The sequence below is a fragment of the Dipodomys spectabilis genome, unplaced genomic scaffold, assembly GCF_019054845.1.
Source record: "Dipodomys spectabilis isolate Male_0828 unplaced genomic scaffold, ASM1905484v1 ptg000178l, whole genome shotgun sequence".
Lineage (NCBI taxonomy): Eukaryota > Metazoa > Chordata > Mammalia > Rodentia > Heteromyidae > Dipodomys > Dipodomys spectabilis.
Window position 1 is genome coordinate 3,091,251 of NW_024870855.1, and position 24,685 is coordinate 3,115,935.

At 46.0% G+C, this 24,685-nt stretch overlaps 1 protein-coding gene across 1 annotated transcript in view; it reads left to right on the plus strand.

The window, feature by feature from the left end:
- Positions 1–21,602: 21,602 nt before the first annotated feature.
- The window catches only part of LOC122120767 (engulfment and cell motility protein 1-like), a gene marked incomplete at its 5' end in the record, with an annotated part of 127,768 nt that continues 124,685 nt past the window's right edge, over positions 21,603–24,685 (plus strand). The window contains 2 exon segments of the mRNA XM_042695006.1: positions 21,603–21,658; positions 22,670–22,742. Of these exon segments, the coding sequence (XP_042550940.1) occupies positions 21,603–21,658; positions 22,670–22,742 (129 nt within the window).

Here is a 24,685-nt window from a genome sequence, read left to right on the forward strand (position 1 = left end):
GTAGAGTGCTTGCCTCGCATGCATGAGGCCCTGGGTTCGATTCTTCAGCACCACATAAGCAGAAAAAGCCGGAAGTGGTGCTGTGGCTCAAGTGGTAGAGCGCTCGCCTTGAGCTGAATTGGTCAGGGACAGTGCCCCAGGCCCAGAATTCAAACCCCATGACCACCAAAAACAAAAAAACTTAGTTATAAACAGAATTATGTTACAAAAGCCAGGAATTAGGGTGATTATGACAGAAAGCAAAAGCTTTGTAAATTTCACCTTTCATGTAAAAATGATTCAAGCAATTGGTTTTCTTTCTGGATCTTGATAAAAGACGATTCTGTTGTTTTATTTTTAAAACCTAAAGATAGCAACCCAGTGACAAAATCAGAACACAGCATGTAATGCTTAGGTTCACGGTATCATTCTACTTTTACTTTTCAAAATGCCTCTTAAAGTTTTACATGTAAAATATGGGATGTTACGCATATGGGGTGTTTTTTATTTATTTATTTTTATATTTATTTATTTATTTATATTTATTTATCAGAGATCTTTCGCCTTTACATACATCTATACCTAACATCTCTGTCAGCTTTCTGTGGCTGTGACAAAGTACCTGAGATGAGTGAGTTAAAGTGAGAGCAGGTTTATTTTGGCTCATGGGTGCAGAGGCTTCTGTCCATGGTGCTTGGCTTTTACTGTTTCAGGGATTGTAGAATGGTGTGTGGAGTAGAGGAACAGAGCAGTTTACCTTTTGGCAACTGAGGACAAGAGAGGATTGAGAGAGAGAGAGAGAGAGAGAGAGACAGAGACAGAGAGACAGAAAGAGAGACAGACAGAGACAGAGAGAGAAACAGAGACAGAGACAGACAGAGGGCAGACAGAGAAACAGAGACAGAGAGAGGCACACACAGATGGCTTGCCCCCAATTATCTAACTTCCTTTCATGAGGCCACACCTCTCAGAAGCTCTCAATAGCAGGGCACTCATGACCAAGCCTTGAAAACACTAGTCTTTGAGGGATGCACCACATCCAAACACCCCATCCCAACCCAGTGATTCTTACAAAACTGTCACCACAGTGGTGGTTTGTTTTACTCAAAAAGTAAGGTGGCTGGGCACCTATGGATCACGCCTGTAATCCTAGCTACTCAAGAGCCTAAGATCGGCCTGGCGCTGGTGGCTCACGCCTGTAATCCCAGCTACTCAGGAGGCTGAGATCTGAGGATCCCGGTTTAAAGCCAGCCCGGGCAGGAAAGTCCTGAAACTCTTATCTCCAATAAGCCACCTGAAAACCGGAAGTGGCCTGTAGCTCAGCTCAAGCGGTAGAGTGCTCGCCTTGAGCTGAAGAGCTCAGAGACGGCGTCCAGGCCCAGAGTTCAATCCCCACCACTGAGAAACACATAAAAATGATGGAATGGAAGCCTGTGCAGAGCGGCAGGCGCTGCTGGCGGCCCAGGCGGCTGGCAGGGGGGGGGGCAGAGGTGGACGGTGGCCGGCCTTCTCCCTGCACCCTCGGTGCGTGCGCGCAGTCCGGGCGCGGGCTGTGGCCGTTCCCTCTGTGTGAGGTGGGGACGTGGGGAAGTCGGGCCCCGCCCTCGGCGCGTGGGCGGCGGGCGGGGGCGCGAGCGCAGGGCGCGCGGGCCGGCGGTTGGAGGGAGTTCCCCGGGCAGCGCGCGGTGCTCTGCGCAGGTGCAGACGGAGGCTGGGGGGGGGCAGGGGGGGGCAGGCGGGAGGAAGAGGTGGTGAGAGGGCGGCGCCGCCTGAGCCGCAGAGTGAGTGCGAGCGGAGTTGGGGAACCCGCGTGGAGCAGCGATTTGCCTCCCGGCCGCCCGCCGCCCGCCCGGCAGCGGGGCCTCAATGCACTGCGCGGGGAGGGGTCGTCGGGGCTCCGGATGCCGGGAACCCCCGCCGCCGCCGCCGCCGCCGCTGTCTGGAGATCGGGGCCCGGGCAGGTTCCTACTTTTCTGGCCCGCGCCGCGCGGGGTCGCTGACCTCGGGCCGGTGGAGAGGGGAGAGGGCTCCAGGGCCGCCGGGGAGGTGAGAGGGCTCCTGGGCCGCCGGGGAGGTGAGAGGGCTCCAGGGCCGGTGGAGAGGTGAGAGGGCTCCTGGGCCGGCGGGGAGGGGGCTGGGGCCGGGTGTCGGCGTGGAGGGCTCCGGGGTGCGCGGGAGGGGACCGGCGTGGGGCGGTGGGGATGGCCGGCAGGGGGCTCCAGGGCGGACGGGGAGGGGGTCGGAGCCGGGCAGGGGCGGGGTGATCAGCGGAGAGGGCGCCCGGGCCGGTGCGGCACCCCGCGACGCCTCAGGGCCTGAGACCCCAGCGAGACGTGTGCACCGGGACCGGCTCGCGGGGCCTCGGGACCGCGAGTCCGGAGCTCGGGGCAGCTGCTCCGGACCCGGCTGGCGGCGTCTGGGGCTGCGCTCGTGCTTGTGTGTAGCCGAGAAGCGCCCGGGCAGCGGTACAGGGCCGGCCGCGATGGATGAGGCCGTGGGGGCGCCATGGACAGCTGCGATCCCCGCAAACTCACCCCCCCCCCCCGTGGGGATGCGACGGGGGTCCCGCTGGGGTCTGGGCGGGAGGCGTGGACCCGCCCTGTGGACCCCGCAGGAGGAGGCAGAGGTGCTCGGGGGCCCGCAGCTGGAATGCAGAGCAGGCCCCGGTGGCCGTGGGGTGCCTTCCAGGGCTGAGGAAATAACGCCCTCTGTCTCTGGCTGAGCTTGGGGCTGGGAAAGTCCACACGGAGCCGCGGGCGGAGTGTGAGGCCAGAGTGCGAGTTTGGCTGAGCGCTCAGAGCAGGTACATGCAGGGGGGGGGGGGAGGGCGGAGGAGCAGGGGAAGTGCTCTGCCTCCAGCCTCCCCTCCCACTGATCCTGTCAGCCCCGGGCCCATGGAAATTGGTCAGGAGGGTCAGGGGCCTTTGGTTTCAGGAGCAGCCCTGGCTTATTGCCAAAGGGCTTTCCTCCAGCAGGGCAGGTCCCCGCAGGGCCAGCCCAGGGCCCTGGACAGCTCCCCAGGCCTCAGCCTGCACAGGCCTCACACCTCTGCTGGGGACTCTTGGATCTCTCTGTCAGGGGTAGGATGTCCCAGAACACTGGGGGGTGGGGGGAGGGGGGCTTTGTGGCCCCAGAGGCAAAGGTGCCTGCCTGTGGCTTGAGGTTAGGGACAGTGGAAAAATTTGAGAATTAAAAGAAGATTGCTAGAAAACAAGAGTAATTGAGAGTCTGCATTGAAAGAGCCAGTCTCGAGAGCAATTTAGGGACCCGAGGGCCTGGTCCAGTCCTCTGCACTTGGAGATTGCAAAGGCTGCCAGCAGCTACTGAGGTCTTTTCTGCTCCAGGTTTGCATGTCTCCAAGGTTGTTTCAAGGGCTTTTGTCCTCTCATTTACAGAACTGGGGAGCCTGCTAAGTTAGCCGGCCAGAGCTTCAGCAGACATACAACACACTTAATTTTAACTCTCAGCTCTTGACAGTAATATCTGCTGTGTGTATTGAAGTCTGGGATTGAAAAGTTTGTGTGGCCAGCTGCCTCTCCCATTACACATGTCCGCAGTTTCTGGTGTGCTTGTTGTTAATTAGATGAACTGGTAATGTGTGAAAGAATGAGGGTGGGATCTCCAGCTGGGCCTGGGGCTGGACTTGTGGGGAAATGTAGGAACCACACTCTTGGGTAGTATCAGCTAGGGGCAGGCTCAGGCAGACGTCTGGGGAAACTTAGGACCCGCAACTGGCTGCAGTATGGATGGTCCCAGTGCTGGATGGCATGTGCCCCACAACACACATAGCCCTTGTCCAGTACAACCGTGCTGAGCACATCCCATTTTTCTTGTTCACTGAGCTCTTAGCCTAGGACCTTTGCAGATTTCATTTTCATGCATGAGTCACTTTCTCCCACAAGACCAGATGGCTCATTCCCTTAATTCCTTTACTTTGGTCTGCTGAATTGTGGGTTTACACGGTAAACCACCCCATCTGAAACAGCTACCAGAAGTCAGGTGTCTGTGGCTCATGCCTCCAGTCCTTCCAATCCTAGCTACTCAGGAGGCCAAATCTGAGGATCTCAGCTCAAAGCTAGCTTGAGGAAGAAAGTCCTTGAGGCTCTTACCTCCAATTAGCCACCAAAAAGCCTGAAGTGGACGTGGGGCTCATATGGTAGATCACCAGCCGTTAGCAAACAAGCTAAGGAACAGTGCCCAGGCCTTGAGTTCAAGCCCTATTAGTGTCCATAAATAAATAATCAACTGAGTAAATAATAAATAGGCAGCCTTGCATAGTCCTCTGCTGTTCTCACTTTTCTTCTCAGCATTTTTCCCTTTTGGCATGATACATTTACTTGTTTCATTATTGTCTTTCTTCCATTAGAATGGATGTTTCTATAGGAAAATACCTTAAAATGTTTACACACTGGATGGATTCCTAGCCCTTAGTTTAAGGAGCACCCTTAGTAGGTGCTCCTTAAATGTCTGACTGAAGAGATGCCTGTTTAGGGAGAGACTCACCAGGGAAAGAGAGCCAGAGAAGTCTGTAGCATCTGGAGCAGATGGAGAAGCCTGACCCTTGTCTGTTGGTGGCCACTGTTCATTCAGACCCTCTACTGACTTGCCCCCTCCTCCCTTAGAATCTCAGACAAGAAAGGGGCCAGGAGGTGATTTCCTTGGAGAGTGAAAACACATACTACTCTTGGTCTGTTATTGCATCCTTTATTTAGTGGACAGCACTTCAAAGCCAAAATGTGTCATGATTGTTAATAGCATCATACCATGGCCATTTACCCACTGTGTCACATGGTCTCCCAGCCATGGAAGGGAACAGGGAGGCGGGTGTCCAGGCTAGGCGCAGACAACTCCAGAGGAGAAGACAGGAGAGATACCCCGGGGAGAAGAAAAATGAAAACGAGAAAGCAGATAAAGAGCTTTGACAAGTGCTTCAAAGTCATAATCTTTCTGAAATTACAGGATTGAAGATAAGACAGTTTGAGTGTTTTGCTTATTTTGCCCCCCTTTGAGTGTGTTGGGTGTGAGTGGGTTAGGCAGGAGTGGCTGGAAGGGAAGGCTTTGAAGCCCCTGCCCAGAGGCTGCTGCTGGGGGCGGGAGCTGCCTGGAGCAGACACTGTCATCTCCTTGCCTAACACTGAAGTTGAGAGAGGGGCATTCTTACAGTGGGGACTTTTCCCCTGCCTCTGCTGAGACAGTAGGTCCATTCAGCTTTATTACCAAAGCTCAAGCAACCACATTGGAGTGCCCCCAGCCATCCAAGCAGATAACTTGGCTTAGCAGACATTCTGTTGAATTTGGAAAAGGTTGGGAATTGTTCAACCTGGCTGCCTTGCAGAGCAGAAGGTGCTTGAGGCAGCTGGGCACATTCAGTTTGGCTTCTGTCTAGTCTTACTAGGCTACAGCTTGCACACTTAAGGAGGACCTGACATAATGATGCCCATTTTGTCTGTTCAGACCAGCCATTTAAAACATGCAGTAGGCCTGGCCTGGGTGGGTGCTCCTGTAATTCTATTCAGGAGGCTGAGATCTGAGGACCAAGGTTTGAGGCCAGCACAAGCAGGAGAGTCCAAGAGACCCTCATCTCTACTTAAACATCAAAAAGCCTAAAGTGGAGATGTGGCTCTCAAGGGTTAGATCACCAACCTAAGGAACAGGGCCTGGGACCTGAAAAAAGCCTCAGTACTGGCAAAATAAGCAAACGCAACTAAATGATAAAACCTGCAGTGGAGGTGAGCAGAGGAGAAATTGTTTCACAAAATATACACTGGGTTTAAAAAAAAATATATTGTTATTGTAAAGGTGATGTACAAAGGGGTCAAGTTACATAAGTCAGGTAATGAGTGCATTCCTTATTTGGACAATGTCGCCTCTTCCCTTGCGTTCTCCCTACTTTTTTTTTTTTTTTTTTTTGGTCCGGTCGTGGGGCCTGAACTCTGGGCCTGGGCGCTGTCCCTCAGCTCTTCAGCTCAAGGATAGCGCTCTACCACTTGAGCCACAGCGCTACCTTCGGCTTTTTTCTTTTTGCTTATATGGTACTGAGGAATCGAACCCAGGGCCTCAGGCATGCAAGGCAAGCGCTCTACCACTGAGCCACCTTCCCAGCCCCGTTCTCCCTACTTTTTCCTTCAGTCCCAACCCACAAATTGTACAGTCATTTTCAACATTGTATAGCTGCTGCATTTGTTCACTCTTTGTCCCTCCATTTCTGTGCTCAACCTTACCCTCCCCAAAAGAGATAAATGAGCAAGACAAGAGGAAAAGAAAACAAAAACAGCAACAAAGGAAAAGAACCCACTTTTCCTGGAGTTCGTTTTGATAAATATTGTTTTATATGAACTGTACATAGCTATTGAGCCTCTGTGATCCTCTCCTAAGAATATCCTCCTGGTCTCACTCTGTGCACACACTTGATCTTAATGAGTACTATATAGCTTGATATGTTGTGTGTGTGTGTGTGTGTGTGTGTGTGTGTGTGTGTAATACCATGTTGGGATTTAAACTCAGAGCCTTGTGATCTTGCTTGGGATTTGTGTGCTACTGCTGTTCTAGACCTCAATTCTCACCTCTTAGCTTCATTAGCAGCTAGAATTATACTTGTGATCAGCAGTGTGTCTTGTCTTTTCTTTCTTTCCTTTTTATTTTTCTTTTTGTTTTTGCCAGTCCCAGACTTGAACTCAGGGCCTAGGCACTGTCCCTGAGCTTCTTTTGCTCAAGGCTAACATTCTACCACTTGAGCCACAGCACCACTTCTGGCTCTTTCTGTTTATGTGGTACTGAGGAATCAAACCCAGGGCTTCATGCATGCTAAGCAAGCACTGTACCACAAAGGAACATTCTAGGCCCTTCTTTTTTTTTTTAAATTTTTTAATAACCCAGGAAGTTCTAAGAATCTATACTTTGTAGAGTCACAACTTTGTAGTGACTCCGAGAATATTGAAATAAGAAAGACATAGCTATTTCTGGTGGACCATGTGCTGTTGGTATAATCTGTAAAAGTTACTATTTCTAAGCCCTGAAGCAGGAGCAGTGTCAGTCATTGGCTTAACTTTAAAAAATGCCTCTTTTATGGCAATTTTTTTCTTTTGTACTGGAGTTTGAACTCAGGGCTTTGTGTTGCAAGGCAGGAACATTACCATGTGACCCAGGCCCTTAGTTGTCTATTTTCTGTAGTTATTTGTTGAGATAGGGTCTCACTCTTCCTCCCTGCTGGCGTGAATGGACTGCTGGTCCTGGGCTGGCAGGTGCACACTGCTGCTCCCTGCTGAATTTTCTGTTGATGTGGGGTCTCAACATCTTTTTGGCCTGGGCTGATGTGAAACCTAGATCCTCCAATTTTTTGTCTGCTTATGGAACACAGCAGTGTGCTAGGCCCAAACATCACCCTCCTGGAGGGATCAGAGACCAAGGACATGCTTTTCACTGTGGTGGTGCAGAATTACTTAGTTACTGTACTTAGGAGTAAATCTGTGTGCTAGATTAGAACTTTGAAGATCTTTGGAAATTTACTCTGGTATGCCTTCCTTTTCCTATTTTATGTTGAGCAGTTATCATATGTTTGATTTTAATAAGAGATTTGCAGAGACCCTGGCAGATCTCTTTTGCTAGCAGCCCCAGTGCTGCAGTATCTGATTCAATTAGGCATTTCAGCCAGTTGGGACTTGATACCCTTTATCTAAAGAAGCAAGTCAAGGGTTTCTAACTTCAGCACTGTCAAAATGTAAGGATGTGAAAGCCAGCCCTCCATCCAGAGTTCCAGTGTGACCTTGGACATTACCCGTCTCCAAGCCTTCCAGTATGTTAGCATTGTGTTTGCAGGCTACTAAGCAAAGCCAGCTCATGTGCAGCATGCACACAAGTTGCTCTGCTCAGTTCTGAGCATAATTTAGGCTGTGTGATTATTAGCTATCATGACTACCTGTCATAACCACAACTGAAGCCTGACAGGCTTCAGTTCGCATGATATACAATGAAATTAATGTTGTCTTTGCAGTATATCTTCTGATGTTTTGCAAAGTCAGTGCTCGGGTAATTTGAGCACTTTTGTCACTGTCCTCAAGCCAAGGGAGGTGTGTGTGGGAGGTGATGGGAGAATGGAGTCCAAGGAGTTAGAAGTGCATGTGGGCACAGGAACGCTAGCTCACCAAATGGAGTCAACTGCAGGCACAACCTGATATAGTGTTGAGTGGAGAAATTAGTCACATGTATAAATAAAAGGAGATGCTGCTCAAGGTTTCTGAGGTCCTTTTCCCTCCCCCCCACTTCTGCTAACTGTCTTCCAGAAATGGAGTAAGATTATTATTGGAACTACAATTTTAAGAATTGAGGCTACAGTTTGGGCTCTTTTAGTTGTAAGAGTTAATAATGTAGGAACAAAACTTTTCCTCAGTTGAAAGTACTGGATTCTTGGTACTTGATCTGCTCCAGGGAGAACTGTATTTCTGCACAAAGAGCAGTATTTGGCGGGATGGTGGGTCGGTAAGCACTAGCACATGGGTTGGAGAACCAGAGTGGTGTTAGTTGATTCTTCCTGTGGGCAGGAACCCTTTTCCCCCCGTGCAATTTGGAAGCCCAGGGAGAGTCTGCACATAATCTTATACCTAGGGCTTGGAGGGGTGTAATGCCCCTGGGGTATTTGGAGAGCATATCTGAGCCTAAAGCCAATACATTTGATTCTTTTTTCTGCTACCCTTTTTCATCTTCTATATCCTGATGTCTGCACGTACTGGTTGATTGCTTCTCTTGTTGGTTTTCCTGGACTTGCCAGCCTCAGAGACTAGGATGCTTGAGTAAGACTTTTCCTGTAGTAGCTTCTGGGGAGGATCATCATCATGCATGCTGATAGAATTGCTCAGAGGGCACGTGTAGTTGTTAGCACCTGTAATCCCAGGTACTCAAGAAGCTGCAGCACCAATTTCATGAGGATGAAATTGGTGTGGTAAGTTGCATGCCACCTTGGCTTCAGTCCCCAGCATCATAAAAAAATAAAATAAAAACAACACAAACAAACAAAAAAAAAGTGAATGCTGTTGCTTGTGAGGGATGGTTTCCGGGTTGCCATGGAAACCAGGGCTACCTGCTTCCACTGAGGCAGAGCTCTGCAGAGCTGACTCCTCTTTGGATGTGCCCTTCTTCAGATGACCTTGGCTTTCACCTTCCCCTAGGGACAGTGTGCCCATCAACCTAGCCCAGGATAGATGTACTCTGGCATGTGAGCCAGAGTGCAATTTAATTCATCAAAAGGACTATTTGCCATGAAGAACGAATGTGTGTGTGTGTGTGTGTGTGTGTGTGTGTTTTCTTATTTTTTTGTGTGCCAGTACTGGGGCTTGAATTCAGGGCTAAGTCCTCTCTTAGGTTTTTACTGGTGCTCTACCAGTTGAGACACACCTCCACTTCTGGCTTTTTGTTGGTCAATTAGAGATAAAGAGTCTCATGGACTTTCCTGTCCAGGTTAGCTTGGAACAGGGATCCTCAGCTCTCAGCCTCCTGAGTAGCTAGGATTACAGGCCACTGAGTCATGGTGAAGAGAGGAGCATAGGCCCCAGGGTGCCTCTGTTGTTTTCAACCATAGATGAATACAAATTCTGTTATGCAGGATGGGTTTCCTCATGGGGGATGCTCAGGTCTCTGGTAGCCTTCTTTCTCTACTTGCAGAACTGCCCTTGAAATTGGCCCTCTATTTCACAAAGTCTGAGTCTCAATGCTATTGACATTTCAAGCTTTATAACCAAAAAGTTTCCATCCCCACTTCAGGAGACTGGCTTGGTCATGTGTTGGGATAACCAAAAATGTGTCTACACTTTCCAGATTGTCTTCTCAGGGAGCAGCCTATTCCCTTTCCCACTCCTGCCTAGCTGAGAACCCCTGCTTTGTTCTCCCTAAGAAGTGAGAGCAGTTGTATGATATCAGAGCAACTAGACTTCTGCAGCAGGTAGAAGCTGCGTTTTCATTCTTTGAGCCTAGAAGTAGGACTCCCACGTAGAGGATTCCCACTTGGCGGTTTGTTGTTTGTATTCCTTTAATTTTCCTTGGTTTCTTTGCCCTTTGTGTTGCTTTATTTTCCTTAGGTTCTCCACATTTCCTCCCCAGTTTCCTTCACTCCTAAAAGGCCATTCATTGTCTTCCTAACGTTCCCTGAATGCTTTGCAATTTCAACCTTCCTGTTTCTTTCTCTTATTTACCTACATGATGGTGGCAGGGAGAAGTGGTGACTGGTGAGTTTGAGTCTTAGTTTTCTAACAAGGTTTGGATTCTGAGTGCTGGTGACTGAGTTGATAGCCACCTTTAGAGGATAAGAAGAGTAAGATGGATGGAGGAGGGTGGGTAACTGGGCCAGCATGGCTTACTTAGTGGTCTGAGTCAGAAAAGAAAGACGTGTATAGGACGGGGACAGTGAGTAAAGGACCACACAGCTCTTTGTCTCTCAAGTCCTCTTGGCTAGCTGGGTAATAAAGGATATTGGTACTTGTTAGTGTCCCCAAAATATTGCAGCAGGAGGCTAGAGATACTTGTTTACTTGATTAAATTATTTATTTTGGGTTCTCACTGGGACTTGAGCTTTTTTCTCTCAGGCTGGGGCTTGAGCTTTTTTCCTTTCAAATCTGGTACTCTACCACTTGAGGTATACCTTTACTTCTGGCTCCTGGCTTTTTGCCGATTATTTGGAGCTAAGAGTTTCATGGACTTTTCTGTCCAGGCTGGCTTTGAACTGTGATTCTCAAACCTTACCTTCCTAAATAGTTAAGATTATAAGCATAAGGCACCAGCACCTGGTCCCCTGTTTGTATAAATCTTTACCCAGTTTGCCTGAGGAGATTTGTGTCCTAACCTAGCCAAATTCTTTTCTTATGTAATGACATGCCTTTGTGTTTACCTGTGTCTCTGGCTGTTGCAACTGATGGCTGTATCCCTGGGCTGGTGATTAGCTGAGCTTCCCCAAGTAGGCTTCTCCCTCCCTCCCTCCCTCCCTCCTTCCCTCCCTCCCTCCCTCCCTCCCTCCCTCCCTCTCTCTTTCCCTCCCTCCTTTCCCTCCCTCCCTCCCTCTCTCCCTCCCTCCCTCCCTCCCTCCCTCCCTCCCTCCCTCCCTCCCTTCCTCCCTTCCTTCCTTCCTTCCTTCCTTCCTTCCTTCCTTCCTTCCTTCCTTCTTTCCTTCCTTCTTTCCTTCCTTCTGTCCTCTGAACCTTTTCATTTTCGGTTCGAAATTGGCATAGTTTAGGATTCTGGTGTTCAGTGGTTCTGAAGTCCTTTGTGAGCCATTTTTTTTTCCCATGCTGCTACACACAATTAGCCTTGATTTTGAAGTGTAATGCATTTCCAAATAATTGTATATATGTGTGTATGTGTGTGTGTTTGCACGAGTATGCACGTGTGCACGAGTGTGTGTTTGGGCTCTTTAACCAAAATGTATAACCACAGGTGGCTTTTCCCTGGGCCCTTCATGAATCCTGTGGCTTGGGAATAGAGTCCGTTGAAAGGTTTGGGGCAGACTGCACATTTTTTGGTTAAGCAAGATGTGTGAGGGCTGGGAAGGTGGTTCAGTGGTAGAGCTCTTGCCTTGCATGCCTGAGGCCTGGGTTCGATTCCTCAGCACCACATAAGGAAAAAGAAAAAAAAGCCAAAGTGGCGGTGTGGCTCAAGTGGTAGAGCGCTAGCCTTGAGCTGAAGAGCTGAGGGACAGTGTCCAGGCCCAGAATTCAGGCCCCACGACCGGACCCCCCTAACCCCCCCCAAAAAAGCGTGAATTCCAATAAGCCTTGGTAGGATGGTTTCTCCATAAATCCTGCCCACCCTGATCCATGCTGCCTCACCATGGCCCAGACTTTTCCAGTGGATTCATGGTCTAGTTCTTTCAGTGGAAAGTCACCACTTAACTTCTTGAACATTTTTGACTTGGGGGAATGAGACTCTTTCTTCCATTGCTACATGATAAGTAGGTGCTGGCTGTGTCAGATGCACACATCTACACACATTCAAGCAGTTATACTTTCAATGGAAGGTGGTCAGCAGCAGAGAAACAATTCTGCTAGCCACCGAATCCCATTTTCTCTGGTGTGTGTCACTTTTACAGTAAGTTGGCTCAACTCTCATCCATCAAAGCTTTGGCCGAGAACTGGGTGTGTTGTTATCACATCTGGCCTTCACTTATGTCCAGTGACAGACTCTTTAGAAGTGCTTTCTCAGTTTCATTCCTCAGCTGAACCTGTTCTAGAAACCTTCCCTCCATTCTGATGGGAGAAACACGGCAATGCTTTATTTCTTCTAGGTGTTGGGGTTGTAGGTGATGATAATGTGCAAACCCAGCATGCATAAGGCCTTACTATTTCAGGCCCTCCAAGGCCTGAAAAGGGAGGAAAAGGAAAACAAGAAAAAAGAATTGGGAAGCATATAGTGTATCTTGGCAGTACTTAAGGCTTGGACCTCACTGTTAATAGATTGATGCTCCACCAGTTGAGTCATGCCATTAGCCAAACTTTTTGCTGGTTATTTTGGGAGAAGGCATTTCCTAGACTTTTCTGCTTATGCTTGCTTTGAACTGGGATCCTCCAGCTCTCAGACTCCCAAATAGCAAAAACTCTCAGTCACTATTGGGTGACAGATGGTCTTAGAAGCTTCTTGTGGGTATGCTACAACGAGGTTATCACACACACACACACACACACACACACACACACACACACACACACACACAATCTAAAATGAAGAACAAAGACTAGTCTGGTGTAATCTGATCTTCATGTGGATAATGGCAGGGACAAGTGTGACTTGGGAACTACTGCTTAGATAGAAGCCTGGCCACTAACGTGCTAGTCCTGCAAAACAAACTGTTTTGAGGCTGAAAACACGGCTTTGGAAACAGAAGGTTTAAGGATTAGCTATGGATTTTGTAAGTTATGAAAACTTACTGAAGCAGTTAAGTAATTTTGATACAATATTCTAAATCCAAATATTTTCCAATTGAATTCACTTTTTAGGTTTATGGAATACAGGGAATAGAGCCAGTTTGCTCGTCGTAATCAAAATTTCTTTTTTTTTATTTATTTTATTTTATTTGTGAACATACTGTACAGAGGGGTTACAATTACAAGGGCAGGATAATGCGTACATTTCTTACCAAGCATTGTTTACCCTTTGTTTACCCTTCACATCCCTTCCCAGCCTCCCCCCTCCCCCGTAATCAAAATTTCTTTGAGGCCTTTTCTTTCCCCCAGGTGAAAGGCAAATTTCCCAGTGAGTCTACAGAAAGCTAGCTATGTATTATGCAGGGTGCCCCAGGCCTTGAAGAGCTGGCAAGGTAGGCAGGAATATTTTTGTGTGAGCTAGGCAAATGTTCACAAACATGATCACTGGGAAAGACTTCTGACTGAATTTACTGGTCAGACAATGAGCTCATGTCATCCTGAGGGCTTTATGCAGGCAGAGATAAAGCGGTGGGACTAGATGAGTGTGGTCTGTGTGGGAGCTTTGCTCAGGGTTGGCTCTTGGAGAGAGGGCACAATAGCTCACCTATTTGGTACAACAGCCATGGAGATGGCTGTGGTACTGGTGTCTGGTTTATCATCTGCAGGTTACACAGTGTTCTTCCAAGTTGAACCTCCCGTGATTCCCAAGAGACTGATTCTGTGCAGAGTGGAGTGACAGCTTTTGTGTGTCTGTCAGCTTGTGGCAGGAGCTGTTTAGAGCCACTGAGACATGGTACATGTGGTAGGAGATAGGGAACATGCTGATGGATTCAAACTCTCCTTAAAAATATTTTGCTTTATGTCAGGTGCTGTGGCTCATGCCTGTAATTGTAGATACTCAGGAGGGTGAGATTGGAGGATCATGGTTCAAAGCCAGCCAGGGCTATAGAGTCCATGAGACTATCATCTCCAGTTAACCACCAGACAATTAGAAGTGGAGCTGTGGCTCCAAGTGGTGTAGATCACTAGCCTTGAGTACAAAAGCTCAGGGGCAGTGCCTAGGCCCTGAGTTCAAGCCCAGGGACACTCTCCCCCCCCCCCCCCCATTACACACACATGAGTAAATCTAGACTTTTTTTGTTTATTTAACAGAGATCTACTGAGTCTCTGATTAGATTTGATTAGCCCCTACATACTGTGGTAGCCAAGACCAAAGGATGGAAGGTGAGGAAGTCATTGAGATGAATTAAGATGCCTTGTTCTCAAGAAGAACAGGGACAAGAAGAAAAGGGAGAGATAAAAAGTCCTCCCGGGTGAGTCAGTTATTGTACTAAGTACAGTTAGAACAGTTCCATCTCTCTGGGAAGGGCTTGGGAGGATTGCTCTGCTATGAGCAATATCTCACTGTGGCAAGGGGGGCAGAAAGAAGGACAGGGACATTACAATCGAGCAAATGGCATAAGTATGGTGAAGGGACTTTTCCATTTTTTCTTTTTCCTATGAGAAGTATGTATAAAACAGGATTTCTTGGGACCAAACGGTACGAGGTTCTGGTCAAACTTAGAGATTTCAATGTTCTAATCTTCATTGAAAATCATGTTGAATTTTACAACAGAGAGGCATAAGCGCAATTGGGGTGGGGGGGTGGGAGGAATTTTGTTGAATCACAGTTGGCATGGGATTGGAGCGAATGAGAGCAACAAGGTGCAGGGTTGTTTTCAGGGATCTGCTGATGGAATCCTGAGAACAAAGGTGGTAGGAAGAGTCTGGGAATGAGCATGGAAGATGCGCCTATGGAAGGAGTGATGAGGAGACTTGGTGTCTTGTAAATGTACAACAAGAGTTGATGATGTTTTCTGGAAATGTGCCTGGGTATCATCATTTGTAGGCGAGTTGAGAAGCTCATGGAAGTTAAGTTTGTGTTGATTGAACAATGTCATCAGCAACTTATGGAAGCCATTACTGGAGATGGGCTGGTGCTCAGAAAGGCCCTGGGGTTGGGGAAGCAGAAGAAAAGCTCCTGGGCTCCATTGTGTGTGTGTGTGTGTGTGTGTGTTTGTGTGTGTGTACTGTAATGGTCATCCCATGTTGAGATGAGAGAGGCAGGAGATCAGATAACAAGACAAGGGATGGGGAGATTGAAGATAGAAGTAGAAGTCCATGCTTCTCTTGGGCTGCAGTGTAGACACAGAGAGCCAGTGAAGGTGTTGGGGTGAGGTGGGGAGGTGGGAGAACCTCTGTACTACTAGGGCATATGGAGGCCCAGGGAACTGGGTGTGATGACTTATGCTTGTACATTTCATCAGTTAATGGAGGAGAGTTCAAATGCTCTAACAGTGAGATGTTTAAGAGTGTTGGGAACCACAACCACAGACTTAGAATAATGCAATGAGATCCACGACCTGATTGATGAAAGAAGACAAGAATGGATATCCAGGGTGAGATCTGCAAACATTGCTGGCATTAGGGTCTGGGTGGTTGAGGAACTCACATTGATTTGAGCAGATAGAAGTACCAGAAAATGGACCCTAAAGCCAAGCTCTATCCGTACAGTCATTTTATTTTATATATTTTTTTGTCAGTAGTGGGGCTTGAACTCTGGGCCTGAGCGCTGTCCCTCAGCTCTTCAACTCAAGGCTAGCACTCTACCACTTGAGCTACAGTGCCGTGGCTCATGCCTGTAATCCTAGCTACTCAGGAGGCTTAAATCTGAGGATCATGGTTCACAGCCAGCCCAGGCAGGAAAGTCCATGAAACTCTTATCTCCAATAAACTGCCAGAAAACCGGAAGTGGCACCACAGTCATTTTAATTGGCTAGGCTCCATGGTCCTTATGTAATAGTCATTGGCTAGGTTGCATGGTCCTTATATAACAGTCATTTTAATTGGCTAAGCTGATGGTGGACATTCAGGTAGCTGCCATTCCTTGTGGCCTTGAGTTTTTTCTTTAATCTTTCTATATTGAGTCTCTAAGCTTTGTATTTTGGTGGTTTTTGTTCATGTCATATATCCACGCTCAGAATATTCTAGATACAATGGAACCCCAGAGATATCTGCCTCTTTTTTGGTACATTTTTATTGTAAAAATACTGTACAAAGGGGTTACAGTTACATGAGCAAGGTAATGAGTATATATTCTATTGAGCATTGTTTCCTCCTCCTTTGTTTTTCCCCTTCCATCCCTTTCCTCCAACCTCCCCAACTATTCCCCCCCCCCCTGCCGAAGTTGTAGTTTGTTTTCAACATAGTGTCTCGTATATCTCATTGGTACAGTGGGTCAACCTGTATCCCTATTTAAGCATTTTGTTTTTTCCTTTCCCCTCCTCAAATTAGAGAAGTGTATATGCAAGATGCAGGGCACCGGAATCAAATACAGTGAAAACAGGAGTTATACCATGGGGAAGGCGCATACAAAAAACAAAAACAAAAAAATCACATAGTACATTATAAATACGTTAGAAACAATAGCAAGCAAGAAAAAAAAAATTGTGTCCCTATCTTGGGGTCCCTATTTCGCTTAACATCATCTCATGTGTTCATATGTATATAGCTTTTGATCTTTTCTGCTTGTCCTAGAAATGTATTAATTATTGCAAATAAGGGAAACCATGGGACCTATGGTTCTTTGTGCTTTAGTATAATTTTTTCCAAGTCTTTCTATTTCCCCAAAAATGGGGAAATGTCATTCTTTCTGATGGAGGCATAGAATTCCATTGTGCATACATACATACACACACACACACAACACACACACACACAGACATACACATATATACATCTATATGTACATATAGCTATACATCTATATGTACATATAGATGTATATCACATTTACTTGATCTGTTCATCCACTGAGGGGCATCTGGGTTGGTTCCATATCTTAGCTATGGTAAATAATGCTGCAATAAACATAGTTGTGCTCGTAGCCTTAGTATGGCCTTGTTTGGGTAAATGCCCCAAAGTGGGATTGCTGGGTCATAGGGGAGCTCTATGTAGTCTTTTGAGGAACCTCCATACTGCTTTCCCCAGTGGTTGAAAATGTTTACTCTCCTACCAACAATGCAGTAGGGTTCCCTTCTAGCCACATCCCCTCCAGCATCTGATTATAGCCATTCTAACTGGGGTGAGGTGGAGTCTCAATGTTGTTTTGATTTGCATTTCTTTTATGGCTAGAGAAGTTGAGCATTTCTTCATGTGTGTGTTGGCCATTCGTTTTTTTGTTGTTGTTGGTCGTGGGGCTTGAACTCTGGGCCTGGGCGCTGTCCCTCAGCTCTTCAGCTCAAGGCGAGCACTCTACCACTTGAGCTACAGCGCCACTTCCGGTTTTCTGGTGGTTTATTGGAGATAGGAGTCTCACGGTCTCTCCTGCCCGGGCTGGCTTTGAACCGTGATCCTCAGATCTCAGCCTCCTGAGTAGCTAGGATTACAGGCGTGAGCCACCAGTGCCCGGCTAAAACCTTTTTTTTTTTTTTTTTTTTGTCGGTCAAGGGGCTTGAACTCTGGGCCTGGGCGTCGTCCCTCAGCTCTTCAGCTCAAGGTGAGTGCTCTACCACTTGAGCTACAGCGCCACTTCCTGGCCATTCTTATTTCCTCTTCAGAGACGTTTTTCTTTAAGTCTTTTTTTTTTTTTTTTTGCTGGTCGTGGACCTGAACTCTGGGCCTAGCTGCTGTCCTTCAGGTCTTCAGCTCAAGCTAGCGTTCCACCACTTGAGCCACAGCACCACTTCTGGCTTTTTCTGTATATGTGGTGCTGAGGAATCAAACCAGGGGCCTCATGCATGCAAGGCAAGCGCTCTACTACTGAGCCTCCTTCCCAGCCCTTTCTTTAAGTCTTTTTTTTTTTTTGGTCCAGTTGTGGGGCCTGACCTCTGGGCTTGGGCACTGTCCCTCAGCTCTTCAGCTCAAGGCTAGCGCTCTACCACTTGAGCCACAGTTCCACTTCCAGCTTTTTTCTATTTGCTTATGTGATGCTGAGGCACCGAACCCAAGGCCTCATGCATGCAAGGCAAGCGCTCTACCACTGAGCCACCTTCCCAGCCCCCTTTCTTTAAGTCTTTAGTCCCTGATTTATCTGACAGTTGTTTTTTGGTAGATTTGTTGTTGGGGGATTTACATCTGTCTTTTTTAAGTTGATTCTGTATCTCTGAATCAGACTTTAATTAAAACTCACAGTATGCCTGGGAAGCCTCACCTAAAAAACTAAATTGGGGAGAACAATGGCGTTCAAACTTGTGTCCTACCTCAGTGACAGTCTCCTCTTCTGATCTGTGGCTTCCATGTAATTTAAGATCACACCCCAGCCTGCTTATTTATACCTTATTTTGAGGGAACAAGAAGCCAGATTTGGCAATGGGAGAGTCTCTGGTGGACCTTACCACATACTGACATTCTGGAGGGGTGTGTGGCAGCTAGAAGCACAAAAGTGGTGTCTTTGCAAAATTGTTGTCTCCTGGGAGAGGTGTTGTTCCTAAAGTTCCTCTGACATTTAATTGTGAGAACTCATCTGCCACTTTGCTTTCAGTGAGAACCATAACCAGCTGACCAATCTTTGCTAAGACCAAGGACTTGTGCATGGAGTGTACCACTATAGGCCTCTGTCACCACTTCCATTCTTGTTCTAGAGGAAACCAACTCAGAATGTCAAGAACGCTCCCTCCAACCCTCAGTCCTGAATCTTCCCACTTACAGTGATTAGTTTTGAAGGACAGTATGTTAAACGACATAAATAATCCCCCTTAAAAACAAAAGGACACAACACACGTTTTCACTTAACCTGTAAAAGCTAAATGGTTAGTCTCGAAGTACTAGGGAATAGAATGATGATTAACAGAGCATGAAAATGGGGTGGGGGAGGAAGTGAAGAGAACATGGTTTATGGGTACAAGAGTGAAGTTGGATAGAAGAGGTAACTTTTTTTGGTGCTGGGTTTTGAACACAGTACCACATACATACAAGTGTATATTGTACCACTGAACAAAACCCCCAGTTTAGAAGGAATAACTATGAAAGTTAACCCATTATGTCAAAGGTAATTGATGGTGGCGCAGGGATATAAATGGGGACTGTGGAGTAATGTATAAGATGAAGAACAAATAGACATATAGATAGAGACAAACATATACACACATTTATGTATATATGCATTTAGTATATATATGTATACATTTACATATATACGGTATATAAGAAGCTAGAATAATGAAACCCACTCAACACTGCAAACAGGAGGTTAAGGGAATGTGATTAAAAAACAAACAGTGGGGGGGAGTTTGGAAGTAGCTCAGTGGTAGAGTCCTTGCCTTGCATGTTGAGGCCTTGGGTTCAATTCCTCAGCACCGCATAAGCACAAAAGACTGAAAGTGACACTGTGGCTTAAGCAGTAGTGCGCTAGCCTTGAGCTAAAGAGCTGAGGGACAGCGCCCAGGCAGAGTTCAGGCCCCACGACCAACAAAATGAATGAATGAATGAATGAATGAATAAATATGTAAATAAAACAAGGGGTGAACTTGCTCAAAGTCCACTGTGTTGTCCATCTATGGAATATAGTAATGAAATCCCCCTGTATTATATACATGTGTGCTAATAAAAAGTAGCAAAAATGATTAGTTAAATGTCTGAAAATAGCTAGCATAAATGTGCCAGTGAACAGGCCAGTACTGTGAGTGGATAATTAAACATTAGACACTCATGTGTCTAATGTGGTCTGTACCGTGTCTGTGTCTTACCCCATGAATAGGTAAAGGCCTAGGCAACAACTAAAATAAACACAGACAAAAATACTTAAATAAATTAAAAATGTGAAAACACAGATATTCTTGTTTTCTCTTCTCTCAGGAACTGTGTTTAACAGAGTTCTGGGTAGAGGCAGACACTGTCTTGATCATGTTGAGGTAGCGAAGTGTAGGTCACCTGCTGCACAATGAGCTGAGGAATTGCACAGGAGCTACAGGGGTCCTGGGGGAAGACTCTATGGACAGTGCTCAGAATTCCCCAGTAGAGCAGATGGAGTGACATTGTGTCCACACAAGTATATTCTGGGGATAAAAAGCTCTTTGAGTAACAGGAGAGGAAAAAGGAGGCCTCTCCCTTTCTGGGATGTTTCACTTTGACAAATTAATTCCTATTTAATTTGTAGCCATTTAAGTTCCCAACATCCCTGAGCGATGCAGAAGTTAAGTCTGCATGACAGATACTGCTAGTGGGGCAAACTAAGGAAGTGCTGGATGACAATGCAGACAAGTTGACAGAACTAGGAAGTGAACTAACCCTACTGTCAGAGAGGCAGGCATAGACCATGCTTCTACATTGATACATTCATACATATATACACATGCACACACATATATATGTATACATAAGATTATGCATATATATATATATAGTATATATGTAAATATGATTTTCTTGATGGGCATATCTGAAAATCCTGGATCATGAATTATATTTCTTGGTTTTCTCTTCCTGTCTTCACCATCCATTTCTCATCTGTGATTTGTTCTCTTGGTGGACACAGTCCTCTCTGATCTTGGAGACTGGGTCTGTCCACATCCCAAACAGAAAGAGTTTGGAGATCTCTGGGCAAGCGAATGTTTCCTCACTGTGTTCCTTCACTCTGGGGGACAGGCCGAGCACAAGTGTGGCTGTGAGGACCGGAGCACAGCTGTGGTCAGCGCCAGTTGACACGGTGGCACATGGAGTCCTGTTCACATTCCTCCCGTGTGTTAGCCCAAACATGCTGTGAGATTGACGTTTAATGAGGCCACACTTGGGAGAAGAATCCTGTGTACTCTGTAGGAACAATTTTGCAACATCTCATGTCTCATTTGCCACATTCTTCAAAGAATCTCATGAATCCAACCTTGTCTTTATAAAGCCAGTTGGCTGCTTGCTTTATTCTGGTTATTCCTTGAACTTGCAGGTTTCTCCTTGCATGGTAAATCTTTGAATAAAGTGTATTTGTGTCTCAACTTTAACAAGGCAAAATTTAAATATGCTATATACTTTGTACACTTAATAATGTTAAGTATAGCCAGGTGCCGATGGCTCATGCCTGTAATCCTAGTAACTCAGGAGGCTGAGCTGTGAAGATCATGGTTCATAGCCAGCCTAGGCAGCAAAGCCCTTGAGATTCCTTTTTTTGGGGGGGGGTCCGGTTGTGGAGCCTGAACTCTGAGCCTGGGCGCTGTCCCTCAGCTCTTCAGCTCAAGGCTAGCACTCTACCACTTGCGCCACAGAAACACTTCGGGCTTTTTTCTTATGTGGTGCTGAGGAATCGAACCCAGGGCCTTGAGCATGCAAGGCAAGTGCTCCACCACTGAGCCACCTTCCCAGCCCCGCCCTTGAGACTCTTATCTCCAATTAACCACCTGAAAACTGGAAGTGGCCCTGTGGCTCAAGTGGTAGAGCACTCACCTTGAGTTAAAGAGCTCAGGACAGCGCCCAGGCCTAGAGTTCAAGCCCCACAATGGACAAAAAAAAAAAACCTAAATATAAGAAAAGAGCCAGTCACAAGGGTAATAAATCATTAATAGATTAGGTAGTGACTTGAGAGCAGGTAGTGACTGGAAAGCAGGTTTTAAACCCTGACAATGTAAGAGTTCACTTAGAACTAAGAATACTAAATGTAAATTCTCCTTGCCAAGAGGTTTTTTTTTTTTTTTTTTAACTTTACGTGGCTTTATTTTTTTCAGTTAAAATAATGGAATGAAACCACAATATTTCCTTTTTTGTTATTTTGCAGAAAAAAACATGTCTGCAATAATCAAGGATGTGTGTGATGGGTAAGTGTTGCAAAGATTCTTCTGAAGCATTCAGTCCATACCTTGGCAGGAACATAGAGTATTTCCGCTGGAGGGATAGAATATTATCCATAATCCTGTAAATAAAGGATAACCATAAATCTTATTCGTAACTGTTCATGTGACCTACCTAGTCACAAAGAATTACCTTGTGAGAGTTACCCTTCTTTCTCCACCAAAATCTTTCCCCTACTCCTTGAAGAATAGAAAGCATGGAATGGCTGGCTCCATATGTACAGAGGGTTGGTATTATTTCTTTTGAACACTCATGTTCCTTTCATCCTTCCAAGCAGGGAACCTTTAGACTAAATGTTCCTAAGAGTTAAATACACACTCCTTCTGACATACACTGAAAGCATCCCACAGGCCCCTGTGGAAGAATTAACAGACAAGTCCGTGGGTAATTGTGTGTTTTGTGGAATTTTCCCACTGACTGACACGCCTTTCCTCCCTCTGGGTTGTTCTAACCATCCTGAGGAAGGGCACATTGGAAAGTCGCATGGTATTTCTTGACTTGTAAAGCAGAACTGTGAATAGAATATTAGGGGAAGTTAGAGAAGACTTGCCATACTTAGTGTGTTCCAATCTGTGTGGGGTGAACTGATTGTGAGTTAAAGAATTCAGTGACAATTGGCAATGTGCTAATTCTCACACGTTTAAATTGCTGCCATTTACCTTGCTATCATTTCTTTGCCTCAATTCTTCAAAATGAAGAATGTTGCCACTCACAATTTAAGTCCGTCCACCCCCAAGCCTTGATGAAATGCTTAGAGGTGAGCAGTAGCCTTGGTCTAGGAACTTCAGAGAGGAAAGGACTGTTGGTCTTAGGGTCTTAGGTGAGTTAAAGCCATTTTCTTTAGAGACCCCATTGTGCCTATTTGAGACTGACTCCATTCTAATCATAGTGAATGTAATTCACCTCACCCCTGGAGAACAAATAAAAATGAAGAGGAGCACTTTTGTTTCTCTGATCACTTATGCTATGTTTTGTAGGTCATCTCTTGCCAACCATGAATGCTTTGCACTGCAACATGCTGACCGTTCAAATTTCTATATTACAGAAAAGGTAGGCCAGTCACATTGTTTTAATCAGGGATACTTACACTGAAGGACAGTACACAGAGTAAGGGGTTTCTTCTGTGTAGGGCCTAGCATGCATTTTTTATGTCTTTACCATCCATGAAAATAGGGTCTATAAAAAAAATCAGGGCTGGGAAGGTGGCTCAGTGGTAGAGCGCTTGCCTGTCAAGCATGAGGCCCTGGATTTGATTCCTTAGCACCACATAAGTAAAACGAAAAAAAGCGGGAAGTGGGGCTGTGGCTCAAGTGGTAGAGCGCTAGCCTTGAGCTGAAGAGCTGAGGGAAAGTTCAGGCCCCATGACCTGACCCCAAGAAAAATAAAATCAAAACAAAAACAGCAAAAAAAACCCCTTCTACTACTTATAAGACAGTAGTTAATCTATTCAAGAGTAAAGACTAAGTATGTTTCTGAATCCTGCTAGCAAATCATATTTCCTTTTTAACAATTAAATATTGCTGGGTTAGAGAATTTACTTTATACTGGATGACTTAAGTTTGTTCTCTTGCCTCAGATTTTTATTTTCTCCTTAATTTGTTTCCCCTGGTCTTGGCCTAGGTGCTGTCTTTGAGTTTCTTTGGCTCAATGCTAATGCTCTACAAATTGAGCTGCAGCTCCCTTTCTGTTTTTTTTTTTTTGTAGTTTATTGGAGATAACACTCTCATTGACTTTACTGCCTGGGTTGGCTTTGAAATGTGATGTAACTAGGATTACAAGAGTGAGGTAGCAGCACTCAGTTTCCCCTGTGTTATTATTTTTTTAAATGCTTAGAAGAGTGACAGGAAATCTTGTCACATGTGGCACTTTATAGTCACTTGCTTATGACTGTTGGAAACCAACTTTCTTCCTGAGTGATCTTCACACTCTTTAGAAAGCTTGAATTTGGAGTGATTTGTGAAGACTATAAATGGACCTAGAAGCAAGGAAACTTAGTACCCAAAAGATCTCTGATGGGCAAAGGGGAATCTAGCATTAATAGGTACCAGGCGCACTGAGCCAAGCAAATTTATGTTTGCTTATTGATTTTTTTTTTTCGGTTGTGGGGCCTGAACTCTGGTCCTGGATGCTGTCCCCCAGTTCTTCAGCTGTAGACCAGCATTCTATCACTTGAGTCTCAGCCCCCACTTCTGGCTTTTTCTGCTTATATGGTGCTGAGGAATCGAACCGAGGGCCTCATGCATGCAAGGCAAATGCTCTACCACTGAGCCACCTTCCCAGCCCCTGTTTATTGATTTTTTGTTTCTCACAAGTTAATATAATATAATATAATACAAAAACCAAACTATTCAGACGAAGAGAAAACATGCTTCTAAGGAATATCATAGTTATTTTTTGTAAAATCCTGTTTTTTACTGAGAAATTATCTCAAGGCATTACTGGGATTTGAACCTAGGGCTTGACACTTGATAGGCAGGTGCTATACCACTTGAGCCATGTGCCCAGGCCCTCGCCTGAAAATTGTTTTGTTTAGTTTGAAAGGGACAGAGCATCTAAATGTGCTATCAGGTCTCCAGCGGGAAGTAGCAGAGAGAGATTAGAGGCTTGTGTTTCTAATTGTAACCCTGTGTTTGTAAATAAAATGTCATCACTTCCTTTGCAGCTGTTCCTGGTTCTAGCTTTGTGTGTGTTTGTGTGTGACAAAGAGCTGGACACACACAGAGCAGGAGAGGCTGGTAAATCTTGCCTCTGTGCAGTGGAAGCTGGGCTATCTTAGTATTCTGTAGGTTCATATAGGCTCTTGCAAATATTCCTGAAAATAGAGACCTCGTTCCATTCTTGAATTTCCTCCTTGCTGTCTTCTTGGTTACTTACTGACCAGTGAGTTGTTAGGCAATATTTGTATCACCACGGAAACCAGTGATTCATGTTTGAAACTTGCGTGTGCCATTAGTTACTGATTTTGACGCATATATGAGGTGGTTTCCCTCCTT